Genomic DNA, 14,792 nt, shown 5'->3' on the forward strand with positions numbered 1-14,792 from the left:
AGAGGTAGGATGGGATGGTATGGATTGGATAGATCTGGCTCAGGAGAGGGACCAGTGGAGGGCTCTTGTAAAAAGTAAAAGTAAAAAGTAAAGCTATCCCCATACCAGGCCATGGAGGCCCATAGGGTTGTGAGAAGTTGAGGGTCCCACATTGTCTAGACAATCGGCCCAAAGATGGCGGTAAGGTTGTCAGCCCTACGCGCCTGCCACGCTTTACTCCCCAGGAAAATTATTTAATTGATTCCTGGTACTCATTTCTGTTAGAGGCTGAACATGGTAATGAACCTTCAGGTTCCATAAAATGCTGGGAAATTCTTGAGTAGCTGCAGAATTGGCAGCTCCTCCAGAAGGGCTCAGCTCCATGAGTAAGTAAGTATGTAAATTATCTTAAGAAAAATGGGCTATCAAAAAATGTGTGTGGTTGAAATGTTTTCTAGAAAGTAACATCTATGTACAATCATACTTTTCTTGTGATATTTCAGTTATTCAGTATTGAGGGGTTGGGTTTCCCCATGCACCGTGACTGATAGTCTATTGTACGTCTCCCTTTTAATTTCTACAGTCTCCATCCCCTACCTGTACTGGTGCTTACTATCAGCCTCTTTCTGCCAGCGAGGTTCCAACCTTCTACTGGCAGTGGTATCTAATAGTTAGTCCCTTTCTGTCAGAGAGGTCCCCCCTCCTCTGGCAGTGGTACCTAATACTTCCCCCATCTACCGGAGGCATTGGAAACTACTTTTGGCGGGAAACTTTTTGGCCAAATTTAGCTCAGGGGTCTCCTAGAGACATGAGGTTCTTTTACNACGACACGGGACCCATGGCTTAAAGTCCCTCCCGGAGGACCTGTTCCCTGAATTTTTCCACCCTTAAAAATTCCACGACCTCCGCCGGGTTTGAACCCGCGCACCTTGAGTCATGAGGTGGGAACGTTACCCCTAGACTACGGAGACCGCTTTTCTTGTGATATTTAATGTGATAGTATTGTAAGACATAAATATGTTTTGTATTTGTAGTAGTGCCAACACATTGGAAGCACATAAGAGATTACATCTTGGCATCCGACCTTATAAATGTGATATATGTGGCAAATCATACTCGCAGTCTGGAAACTTGGCATACCACAAGAGCACACATGCTGGTGTTAAGTCTCATGTGTGTCACCTGTGTGGCAAGGCATTTCTCACAGCTGGAATCCTTGCAAACCATGAGCGCAGACATGCTGGACTGAAACCATATGTCTGTGATCAGTGTGGCCGTGCCTTTGCTGACAACTATACACTCACACACCACAAGGTATGCTACAGCTGTTTCCTGGAGCTGATACATAATTTTATGAGGCATGCTTTTGTTTACAGGTGTTTTACAATATGAATTTTAGTGTCCTGTGAAATTTTGAATTCTGATGTTTCTACATCTTTAACAGTAGTTTACAAAACGTTAGTTTTAATACCCTGAACATTATCCATCATCAAAGTTTTATGGTAAGAACACAAAGACTTATAAGGTTAGTGACATCCTGTTCAGATCAACTTTATTATCTCATGTATCTGTTGTTGCTTGTAAGTGTAATTGTTAACTGTTGATTTCACTGTTTGTCACATTTCCTTATATCTTACATACCATGTTCTTTCAGAATAGCCATTCTTGGTATGTTTGAAACAGAAAGCTTTGGAAATATGATTACTATAGTTTTACCATTTAATATCACATTGTGTGATATATGTAACTTTTAGTGAATGCGTAACCAAAGCGATTATTTCCAGTGTTCTGACTTTGTGTGGTGTAATAATAAAATCCCATATGCTTCATCCATGTTTTAAAGACTTTATCACCTGACTACTATTCATTTTCATGCCCTCACAAAATCACAGTAACCCACATCCAGAAGACCCCAATATCTTAAAATCTACCAAACCAGACTTATCCATCAAGATGTCCTGATGTAACTGGGCTAAAGGAGCCTTAAACAAAATGTATGCCTCTTTAATCTGGTAGATATTAAAGAATAAAGCCTGTTTTACGAAATTTTTCCACTATTATTGTTTTGCTCAGCATTGCAGACTATCAGTTATTTTCTCTCAATTGGGTGTTTACAAAAATATCACATGTGAAAGTAGAACATCATATTACATTTTACTCTTTTGCCAGAACCTGGCTTGAATAGAACTGAATCATTTGTGTCTGATACCAGTGAAGATACGCCATGATAGCCCAAGCAACCGTACCAGGCAGGCAGCATTGCTTTGACAAAGGAGAGTTGTTGAAATTACTTCAGGTAGCTCTCTGTTTTGAATGGAGGCAACTGAACATAAATAGATGTTTTCAGAACATGTTTTAATTGAGAATTTCTGAGGTCACTTTCACTGAAAGACTTAAAATAGTCTTTGTTAATAACAACAACAACAACAACATTAATAGTAATAATCAGTACTATTACAGCTGTATACAGTTGAATCTAGTTGGTGAACTGAGTAGATCCAGTCAGTCAACTACTGATGGATTTATTCATGGCTTATTTAGTGGCACTTTTCCATCAGTCAGAGTTTCAGCTGGAAAAGAATGAATAATGAGATCTATGGCTTGAAATCTGACAGTGTGTGTTTTTATGTACCAATAATGCTGTCATAAAAGGTAGTAAAATCGAAAAATTCCTGAGGATTTGCTTGGCTGGGTAGGTAAATAATATGAATTTGTGTCTCAACTTAATTAAGCCTCGCTCCATGAACACACGGGGGATAAATGTATGGCTTTATGCATTCTTTTTTGGTCTTGTATGTTATTTCACTTAAAACACAGTGTAGTGACTAACAACACTGCCTCAAGCAGTAATGCCTCTGACATATATTCAGGAGGTGCTTGGTTTGAATCTCAATTGGGACACTGACCATGGTTTTCCTTAATCCACCCCCAGCAAATGTAATATAGTTCCTCAGATCAGGCCACAATTGTTTCCTACCCCATCCTTTCCCATTATTCAATTATTATTATTCATTCGGCAGTAAAAGCAAAAAAAAAAAAAGAAAAGGAATCCATGTAACAGGCCATGGAGGCCCCATAGGGTTGTAAGATGTTGAGGTTCCCACATTTTCTAGACAGTCAGCTCATAGATGGCGGCAAGGTTGTCAGCCCTACTCGCCAGCCGCCCTTTACCCCAACAACATTCCAAATATATTCCTGGTACTCATTTCTGTTAGAGGCTGAGTCGACCCCAGGGCCATAGTGTGGCTGGAAGCATTAGGTCAATTGAAAAAAATCCAGTGACCTCATCGGGACTTGAACCTGCCACCTTCCGTCTTGTAGCATAGTGCCTCAACCAACTACTCTGCCGCATGCCCCAACCATTTGGCACTACATAATCTAAATAAAAAACTTTGAACAGTGTAGTGTTTTGAGATCTCCTTACTAAAGATTGTATTCCATATGTAAGCTCAGTATGCTAGGTACACTTATGCTGCTACGTAGACCTACAGTACTTCCTCCATGTTAATACTTATAGGCATTTGGCATGAATTCATCATCTGGATGAGACTGGTTCTGCTTGTAGTGTACTGTAAGTGACCAAGTTTTGGCAAACATTTTGTATATTGTGAATGGATTGTAAAGCTAATCATATATTCATCTCTAGACTTACATTATCTTAGATAACTTTGTACTTATTACTTCATTATATATGTTATGTTTTTCAGGTGGTACACTCAGGAATCCGCAGTTACATGTGTGATGTATGTGGGAAAGCATTTGTGCACAAGCATACGCTTGCAAGTCACAAACGTATCCATAGTGGAGAAAAGCGTTACAGGTGTACAATCTGTGAACGAGCATTTACACAGATGTCAACCATGCTCCAACATCGCAACACACATACAGGGGAGAAGTCATACCATTGTATTTGTGGGAAGGCCTTCACACAGCAGTCCAGTCTTGCACGTCATAAGAGGTAACCTTATAATAGATTCTAAAGGGTTCTGACAGTGGTGTATAAGACTCAGAATAACTGGGTTTTTTTTTTTACTTTTTCAATCATTTGGTATTCTAAGACTAGAAAATAAGATGTAAGATTTGAGGCTTTCATGGCGGTGACTATGAAGAAAGCAGTCTTCTGGGATTTGGCACCGTGTATATGTGGGTAGAAGCTTGCAGATTTCTTGTATTTTTTCTTCTACCCTGAAGATGGAGGCGATACATTCCTCCGAAACGTCGGTTAACACCACATATACACGGTGCCAAATCGCAGAAGACTGCTTTCTTCATAGAAAATAAGACTTTCTGAAACTGAATCTGTTTCTGTCCTCAGGTGAGGAGGGAAGACAAATAAATATTCAGTTGGATCCCTTAGAAAGAGCCAGTGATCGAGGTCCAAAATCCCAGTATTTCTAACCTTATAATGTTGCCATTATAATAAGCCCTCACAAGAAATCATATTATATTCATATAAGACTGTGATTTTAGAGCAGCATTTCATAATTTCTTATACAGAAGTGATGGGTTCCATATCACTGAAGTATCTGATACAGAATGGTTACTGTTTTGATAGTGTACCAGGGCTTCAATATGTTTGACTATATATCACAAGTGAAAGTACAAAAGGAAAGTAGAATAATGAATATTTTTTTTCCCCTAACATTTAAGGGTGTCTCTACATTCTTTTATACAGATTTTTAATGAAGGAAGACTATGAGCAATTAGAGTCTGCCAAAAGATTTGTTTAAGTTTTATTTTTCAAGCTCTGAAGGCTGTAATGAAAGGACACTAAAAGAAATGTTCAATTAACAAAATTTATATATGAGAAGTGTATAAATCGCCAGGTAGTGATCAAATTCTGTTAGAACTTATTCAAGCAGGAGGTGAACTATTACGTTCTAAGATCCATAAACTAATTACTTCTATTTGGCATAAGGAAAAATTGCCTGATCAGTGGAAAGAGTCTGTTATTGTACCAGTTCACAAAAAGGGTGATAAAACTGACTAGTAATTATCAGGGGATATCACTGTTATCAACTGCATACAAAATTTTATCCAATGTACTTCTCTCAAGGTTAAGTCCATACATAGATGAAATTATTGGGAATAATCAGTGTGGGTTTTGACGTAACAGATCAACTACAGATCAGATCTTTTGCATTCATCAGATATTGGAGAAAAAATGGGAGTACAATGAGACAGTACATCAGCTATTTGTAGACTACTACATCTTTACCACGGGTCTCCAAGCAGTTTACTGTATGTATACAAGTCTAGAATATACCATTATGTCCATGAGAATGTAACAAAATTGCAACAGCTGACTTGATGATATGGAATATCACATGAAGAGTTTTTAACCTTATTTTATGCCATAACTTTTGTTTTTATAATAAGTTTATAGTTCATTGTATTTTTATACCATGTATTTTATAATTATTATTTATAATTATCAGGAATCCAGCTTCACCATCGCAGTTGCAGTTCAGTAGTGTGTCAATATGGTAATTGTGTTTGCCTGATGATGGCTTTAAGAGCCGAAACATGTAGCTAAGCTAACTTTAGCCTTGACCATTGTATTGTTGTGTTGTGACGGACTCTAATAAATAATGGTACTTCAAGAAAGTCTATGATTCAGTTAGGAGGGAAGTATTGTACAATATTTTGATAGAGTTTGGAACACCCATAAAACTAGTTAGGTTGAAGTCTGTGTAGGTAAACGTTTGTCTGATAAATTTCCTATCCAGAATGGTCTAAAACAGGGAGATGCTTTATTGCCACTCCTTTTCAACTTTGCTTTAGAATATGCCATTAGGAAGGTCCAGGAAAACCATGTGGTACTGATATTGAATGGGACACATCAGCTGTTGGTCTGTGCCGATGATGTGAATCTACTGGGTGATAATATAGGTACCATAAAGAAAAACACAAACTTTAATTGACGCAAGTAAGGAGGTTGGTCTAGAAGTAAATACATAGAAAACTAAGAATATGTTGCTGTCTCATCACCAAAATGCAGGGCAAAATCATGACATAAAGATAGGAAACAGATGTTTTGAAAATGTGGCACATTTCAGATATTTTGGACCGACGATAACAATTCAAAACCTGATTGAGGGGGAAATTAAGAGGTGATTGAACTTGAGTAATGCTTGCTACCATTCAGTCCAGAACATTTGTCTTCTTGTCTGCTGTCTAAAAAAAAATTAAAATATACGAAACTATAATTTTGCCGGTGGTTCTGTATGGGTGTGAAACTTGGTCTCTAACATTAAGGGAGGAACATAGACTGAGGGCGTTTGAGAACAGGGTGTTGAGAAGAATATTTGGACTGAAGAGAGATGAAGTGACAGGAGGTTGGAGAAAGCTGCATAATGAGGAGCTTGTACTCTTCTCCAAGTATAATTAGAATGATCAAGTCAAGGATGCTCAATTTCTTAAAGTAGATAATAATATTGCGGAAGTAAATTCAACATCCTTGAAACGGAGACCCAGAAAAATAAATAGTGAAATCATTGCTCAATTTCAACGTCTATTAGAAAATGAAACATGGGAACCTGTTTTCAAAAATAAGGATACAAATTATAAGTTTAACTCCTTTTTATATATTTTTCTAAATATCTTTGAAGCCAGTTTTCCTATGCAGAATAAAAGTGTAAATAGAATAAAAAACCACTGGATTACACAAACAAACAAAAATATCTTGTAAACATAAAAGGCGTCTGTATGTAGACAGCAGGAGCAGTAATAATCCCTACATGAGAGCATACTACATAAGGTATTGCAAAATCCTGAGTAGAGTTATTAAACAGGCTAAAAGGCAGCATTACTGTAGGCTTATAGCAAAATCGAATAATCAGATAAAAAACCTGGAATATAATAAAACATGAAACAGGAAAATCATATCTGACTGAACAGATACCATCTCTCCTTATAAATGATGAAAAAGTTGGGGACCCAGGGGTAATTGTGGATGCCTTCAATACTTTCTATCTAACGATTACAGAAAATCTAAACTTGCATCAAGAAGTGAGAGATAATGCCATTTCATTTTTAAGAGAGACATTTCCTACAACATTCCATGGTATTAAAACTATTCCAACCACTGAAACTGAAATAAAAAGTATAATACATTCCCTCAAAACAAAAATCTCTTCAGGTTATGATGGAATAACAAGTAAAATTTCAGAAGTTTGTGCATGTCTGATCAGTAGCCCATTAACTCACATCTGTAATCACTCACTATCAACAGGAATCTTTTCTGATCATCTTAAGATTTCAGTAGTAAGACCACTATATAAAAAAGGGGACAAAACTAATATGTCGAACTACAGGCCAATTTCACTACTAACTACTTTCTCTAAAGTATTTTAAAAAGTTATGCACAATACGTTAAGCCATTATTTTCAGAGTAACAATATACTAGTCCCAGAACAGTTTGGCTTTAGGAAAGGAATTTCCATTGAAAATGCAGCCTTTAACACTTTGCGGACCGCGCACCCTTTAAAAGGTTTTTCGCTTTTAAACATGGCGGACCGTTCGCGTGTTAACAGGTTTTTAAAACACGATAAGTTGCAACAAACTATACATCTCTCTGGCTCCACCTAGCTAGCACGTAGCTGCTTGCAGCTGCGTTATAAGGCTCTGGAATGTCTGCTGACCAATCAGTTACTAGACCTCGCTGTAACTCTATGCCCCTGCAAAGGACAATAAATGCCTTTATTTCTTCAAGCTTTACGTAGCAAGCTGTCAGTCAGTAGTTCAATATGGATCAAAGACCAAAGCTGTTGACACCCAAGCAATTTCTTGGAGAACAAGAAATATCTTACTTCTCCGATGAGCTATCTGACGTCCCTTGTGAGTCTGCTAGTGATAGCGACTCACAATCTGATAGTGAGTGTGGCAGTGGCGAACAAAAAATTGTGACCACAGACAGTGAAAGTGAAAGTGAAAGTGACCGTAGCTCCAACGAATGTGCGGGTAGCAACATTGNGGATACTCATGTTGTGAATATGATTTCTACAATTCACAGTTCAAGCATGGTTGATGTTCAAAGGAGACATGGACAGGTAAAGAAGCCTGTTTGTATTTCCGAGTATAATATGTTCATGAAGGGAGTTGATAGAGCCAATCAGTACTTGGCCTATTATTCTCTTCCTCGGAAAACAGTAAAGTGGACAAAGAAAGTTGCCTTGTGGCTTATAAATTGTGCCATTTTCAATTCATTTTTGGTTTTAAAAAATCTAAACCCTCATTCAAAATTGAAATACAAGGCATTTCTGCTGAATGTGGCAAAGGCCTGGGCTGCAGACCAGATGGTGGCAGCAGAACCAGAGTCAGACACAGACTTAGTGCAACGGGGCCCATCAACTCCCACCCCATGCAGGTCTCATGTGGACACCCCTGGGCGACTCTGGGGTGATATGCGGAAACATACCCTCGCGAAAATTGTGAAGAGTGAACATTCCAAGGGGAAGCAGCCTTCTAGACAATGCCGTGTTTGCGCAATTCACAAGAAAAGGAGTAGGACTGCCTACATTTGCAAGTTTTGTGTAATGCCACTTCACAGAGGGGAATGTTTCCAGAAATATCACACCCTCAAGCACTTCTAGAAGCACTGGTAAGTGTTCTCAAAAAAATTTAGTTCATAAAATTAATTAGGAGATTTTATATTAATTTTTAAAATGAACAGTGCACAAGTTAGGGTAGTAGGTACAAAAATGCCGGTCCACAGGGTGATTTAAATATTTAAATTGCCGGTCCACAAAGTGTTAAGTTAACAGACACTGTGTTGAAATCTATTAATCAAAAAATGCATGTTGGTGGCAAAGGTTTTTGACTGTGTAAATCATTAAATTTTATTAACTAAATTATTTTTTTGGCATTCAGGGAACAATGTTAAGTTGGTTCAGATCCTACCTAACAGATAGAAAACAAAAGATTGAAATAAAATCATCAAATTCAATCCAAAGTACCTACTCAGACTGGGGAATAATAAAACATGAAGTTCCACAGGGGTCAATTTTGGGGCCTTTGCTTTCATAATTTATATAAATGACCTCCCTGCTACACTAAGGACCTTATCAGTACCTATAATATTTGCAGATGTTACTAGTGTTATAATTTCTGGTAAAAATTTAGATGATTTATGCATGTTGTCAAACAAGTTTCTTTCGCAAATGAGTAAATGGTTTTCTGCAAACAAGCTGTCCCTGAACCTAGAAAAAACAAATGTAATAAAATTTATAACAAAAAATTCACCACAATATCCATTAAACATAGGATATAATGATAAATTTATAGAAGAGGGAGTAAACACAAAATTCCTTGGCTTGCAAATCGATAATCATTTAAACTGGAAAAATCATGTCCATCAGTTGATTCAAAAGTTAAGTTGAGCATATTATGCAGTTAGATTCATGTTACATATTAGTAACATTGACACTCTCAAATCAGTCTAGTTTGCTTACTTTCACTCTATAATGAAGTATGGAATAATTTCCTGGGGTAATTCATCTGACAGTAAAAAGGTATTTACATTGCAAAAGAAAATTATTAGAATCATGATGGGTGTCAAATCCCATAATTCCTGTAGAGATCTATTTAATAAACTTCATTACAAATGACGAAGAACATTTTCAAATGAATGCGGATGTACACAGTGTTAACACAAGACACAAACACTGTCTTCATAAATCAACTGCTAACCTCTCATGCTTTCAGAAAAGCACATATTATGCTGGGATCAAAATTTTTAACAACCTGCCATCTGATTTCAGAGGTCTTATGAATGAAAAGGCATGATTTAAAATAGCACTGAAACAATACTTAAATACACATTCATTCTACTCTGTTGATGAATACCTATTGTCTAGAAAATAACTTATGTATCTTTAAATAGCCTTGTGTGTAGTCACTGTGTATTCTTGGTTTCTCTTGTGTGAGAACTCCATTGGGACTGTACATAAGTAAAGTAAATGTATCCCTCTAACAGGCCGTGAAGGCCCATAGGGTTGTGAGACATTGAGGGTCCCACATTATCTAGACAATTGGCTCATAGATAGTTGTAAGGTTGTCAGTCTTATGCACCGGCCACGCTTTACTCCAAAGGAAAATTATTTAATTAATTCCTGGTACTCATTTCTGTTAGAGGCTGAGTCAACCCCAGGACCATAGTGCGGCTGGAAGAATTAGGTCAATTGAAAAAAATCCAAGGACCTCATTGGGACTTGAACCCACGACCTTCCGGCTTGTAGCATAGCCCCTCAACCAACTGCGCTACTGCGTACCCCTGGACTGTACATATGTTTTGTAATTATATGACATATTCCACATCCTACAGTCATTTTGACTAACTATGGATCCATGGAATGCAATGCAATGTTACGTTATGAGGATGAGGTGGACAGGGCATGTAGCATGAATGGGGGAAAGCAAGAAGGAAAGAGACCACTGGGAAGACCATTCCTTGCCCTTAAACCTTTCCTTTCTACTTCTTGTTTCTTATCTCACTGCCTGAACTGTAATTTGTATGGTTCTGTTACAAAATTTCACAATAAAATACTTCATGTAAGAGAACAGTCTTCACCAGACATTACTAAAAACGTTTCTACATTTCTACTTCTACATTTTTATATTTTACGCCATCCCTTTTGAACTTTGGTGACAGTATTGAGTGTTGATGCTCTCTCTCGTATGTAAGAATGGAGTGTATAACATTTTGAAGAATTTATATATTTATTTTTGTAATTTTGTAATGAGAAATGAGGCTGCATGAAGTATACAGTGAAGTAGTGTATGTGGTGCACTCCAAAAGTTCCCGAAATTTGAATTTTGCCCGCGAATGGTTATGAGTACATTGAAATACCGCTAGGTGTCTTCCCACACACCCTTCTTGAATCAGTGTGGCAAATGGCGTTTAGTTAAGTGGTTGGGTTTATTGTTGTGTTTCCATGAGTTTGCGGTTTTGCGATGGCTGACCTGAGAGAGCAGCGTGTCTGTAAAAAGTTTTGTTTTAAACTTGGGAAAACCGCTGCAGAAATGCACCAAATGTTGAAGCAAGCTTTTGGTGACAACAGTTTAGGCCAGACACAAACTTATGACTGGTATAAGCATTTCAAAAATGGCCGAACATTGACTGATGATGGCGATCATTCGGGACAGCCGTCAACTGGCACCACACCAGAAAATGTTGCGAAAGTTAGGGATCTGATTCTGCAAGATCGTAGACTGACCCTCCAAGACCTCTATAACACCTTGGGACCAAGTTATGCTACATGTCAACGAATTTTGTCAGAGGAACTGTACATGAGGAGGGTTGTGGCAAAGTTTGTGCCACGACTGCTGCAAAATGAACAGAAGCAGCATCGCTTGGAAGTCTGCAGGGAACTTCAACAACAGCTTCAAGAGAATCCAAACTTTCTTTTAAAAGTTGTCACTGGTGACGAAAGTTGGGTTTATGGCTATGACCCTGAAAGTAAGCATTAATCTTCACAATGGAAGAGCCCTTCTTCACCTCAGCCAAAAAAAGCTCGACATGTGAAGAGCAACATTAAGTTCACGTTGATCTGTTTTTTGATATTGACGGGATTGTTCATAAGGAGGACATAAGGAGAAAACGTGAAGAGAAGTGGTGCATGAACGACTGGGTACTCCACCATGACAACACAAGACTGCATAAGGCTTACATTGTGCAGGAATTTTTGGCTAAAAACAAGATGGCAGTTTTTCCCCACCCACTGTACTCGCCAGACTTAGCTCTATGCGACTTCTTTCTCTTCGCCAGGATGAAAATCAAGTTGAAGGGGCGAAGATTTGATACAGTTGAGGAAATTCAAGCAGAAACGGAGACAGTACTAAACACGCTAACAAAGAAAGACTTCCAGGATGCATTTGAAAAGTGGCAGAAACACTGGGATCGGTGTATGCGCTCCCAATGGGACTACTTTGAAGGTGATGGTGCAGAATAAGATCCAGGTAAGATGTAATAGTTTTTATTAATATATTTCGGGAACTTTTGGATTGCACCACATATGTTATGTTACAGTTGTAAATTTCTTCACTGGTTGCTGTGATACTTGAAGCTAATATTGAACTTTTTCATTGCGTTTGTTGATGTTTCACACATCATTGCTGTATGGTGGTGAATGTGGGTAATAAAATATGTTATAATACATGATGTGAAGGGCTGTATCAGTGGTATTGATGTTGAGAATATTTACTTATAATGTAGATATGCATTAAACTGATCAAAAATACTTATTTAATTTTTAATTTACTTGAACATCTTTATAAAGAAATGAAACATTACATGTAAGTGGACAAATGGTAAGCTATGCTACAAGCCGGAAGATCGCGGGTTCAAGTCCCGATGAGGTCATTGGATTTTTTCCAATTGATCTAATCCTTCCAGCCACACTAGGCCCTGGGGTTTACTCAGCCTCTAACAGAAATGAGTACCAGGAATCAATTTAATAATTTTCCTGGGGAGTAAAGCGCGGCCGGCGTGTAAGACTAACAACCTGACTGCCATCTTTGAGCCAATTGTCTAGATAATGTGGGACCCTCAACGTCTCACAACCCTATGGACCTTCATGGCCTGTTACAGGGATAGCTTTACTTTACAAATGGTAAAGGTTGATGGGAATTGAATATATATTGTAAATTTTATGTTCTTTTAATTCAACGCTTTTACCAAGACATCATTGTGATCATGAAGGATAATTAAAATAGATGGTTCCAGATATCTAGATATGCCTGTTGTGTGTGACCAGGTCTTCAGTTCCCTGGCACACTACTGAAATAGTCTCTTCCACTGGCTTCCAGGATAGGGGTCATCTTACAACTTCAAACCTTGCTTTTGCTGCTTAGATGTTCACATTAATTACTTTTGGGCTCTTCTGTTCTTTGTGTGAAATTTTATGGTTTATCAGTACTTTAAATATAACAAATCCATTAGAAATATACTGTAGTGTCATGTAATAATAATGTTTATTATTATTCAGTTGGCACAATTCTGGTGTAAACATGCGTTTGCATGTACTGCATGTTTCAACCTATTGGAGCCATCATCAGGTACATAGAACTTTTACAATCAACTCTCTTTCTATGTCCTATACCTCCTTACACACTGTCCAGTTTTTACACATTGGGAGTGCTTTTTACACACACTCCACATAAGGGCATGCCATGGGAAGAAAAGAACATGAAAGCAACACATCACACACCAGTAGGCCAACTTATAACTGCATCAACATGAGATCATAGGAAGAATCCCATGAAAACCAAAATCACACATTGGTGAACAACACCTAAAATTCTGGCAACACAACCTGTTTACCAATTCTCCCTTTTAATATAGGTAATAGGTGTGTCTTTGAAATTTCATGCTTTGTAAGTGAATGTCATTATCATTTTTGTGGGAACCGTTGAAAGTTTCCTAAAGTCTGGTAACATAATACACACTGGGCATCAGTCACACAAGAATCACCTTCACATGCTGATCTCAATTTGAGATAATTATCATCATATTTGCATTTATTTTGTAATTCGGTTTTAATGCCTGAAGAACTTCTACTTCCGTCTTTTTCATTGTTATTATGTAATTGGCACTTCTTTGTGTTTTCTGTCTTTTTTGAACTTCCCGTTTTTACCTAATGATCCGTTAGAAGGGTTCAAGGAAATGAAAATGTTACACACTCACTGATACCTGGATATTATGTCATGAAGACTGATAATCAGTACCACTCTTCAGTTACTAACTTTGTAAAAACTGGGCATGAACTGGAAAAATGTATTGGAAGTAGTGTATTTCAGTAGTAACTTCAAGTGTTGTCACCATAGTGGTGCAACATGTGATAGAAACACACATCGACAAACATATATTGTTGTCTTTATGTTCTGCATCCTGTTGTGTATCATGATTAAAGGTATAATTGAGAGCCATCAACACAACTGATTATAAACCAATATTAAAGTGTTTAACACGTTTAGGACCGGTCACATGATATCATGCTTTTGGCTTTTAAACGTGGCAGACCGGTCGCATGATATCATGATTTTAGTACACATTAGGTTGTAACGCACTGTACCTTGCTCTGGTGCTGCCCAAGTTGCACGCAATGGCATAATAAAACTCTGGAATGTTTGCTTACTTGTCAGTAATTTGACCTCGCTGTGTTCTTAACCCACTATAAACGAAAATGCTTTGCTGCTCTTCGAGCTGTATGTATCAGCCAGTAGTTAGTGGTGGGGTATGGACAAGGACAAATTCTTGTCCGATGAGCTAGCTGACATGGCTTGTGAGACGCATAGTAATGGTGATTCAGAGAGTGGCAGTGACAAGGGAGAATAAAGAATTGTGGCCACAGACAGTAAAATTGACTGTAGCTCTGACGATAATGGGGGTAATAACATTGCGGGGACAGTAAAAATCTAAAAAAATCACAAAAATCTAAACCCTGATTTGAAATTGAAATACAAAGCATTTCTGATGAATGTGGCAAAGGCCTGGGCTGAAGACCAGATGGTGGCAGCAGAACCAGAGTCAGACACAGACTTAGTGCAACTGGGCCCATCAACTCCCACCCCACGCAGGTCTCATGTGGACCCCCCAGGGCGACTCTTGGGTGATATGCGGAATCATACACCCATGAAAATTGTGAAGGGTGAACATTTCAAGGGGAAGCATCCTTCTAGGCAATGCTGTGTTTGCACAGTTCACAAAAAAAAAAAAGGAGTATGTCTACATTTGCAAGTTCTGTGTAATGCCACTTCACAGAGGGGAATGTTTCCAGGAATATCACACCCACAAGCACTTCTCGGAGCATTGG

The 14,792-nt window shown here is 38.1% G+C and overlaps 1 protein-coding gene across 1 annotated transcript in view; it reads left to right on the plus strand.

Annotated features, from left to right (window-relative positions):
• LOC111867934 (zinc finger protein 501) overlaps positions 1–14,792 on the plus strand; it is a 122,252-nt gene that overhangs the window by 105,732 nt on the left and 1,728 nt on the right. Inside the window, exons 4-5 of the mRNA XM_023858168.1 lie at positions 1,014–1,293; positions 3,687–3,937. Of these exons, the coding sequence (XP_023713936.1) occupies positions 1,014–1,293; positions 3,687–3,937 (531 nt within the window). The remainder of the gene's footprint in view (positions 1–1,013; positions 1,294–3,686; positions 3,938–14,792) is intronic.

This window comes from Cryptotermes secundus, unplaced genomic scaffold (genome assembly GCF_002891405.2).
Source record: "Cryptotermes secundus unplaced genomic scaffold, Csec_1.0 scaffold267, whole genome shotgun sequence".
In the NCBI taxonomy this organism is placed as follows: Eukaryota; Metazoa; Arthropoda; class Insecta; order Blattodea; family Kalotermitidae; genus Cryptotermes; species Cryptotermes secundus.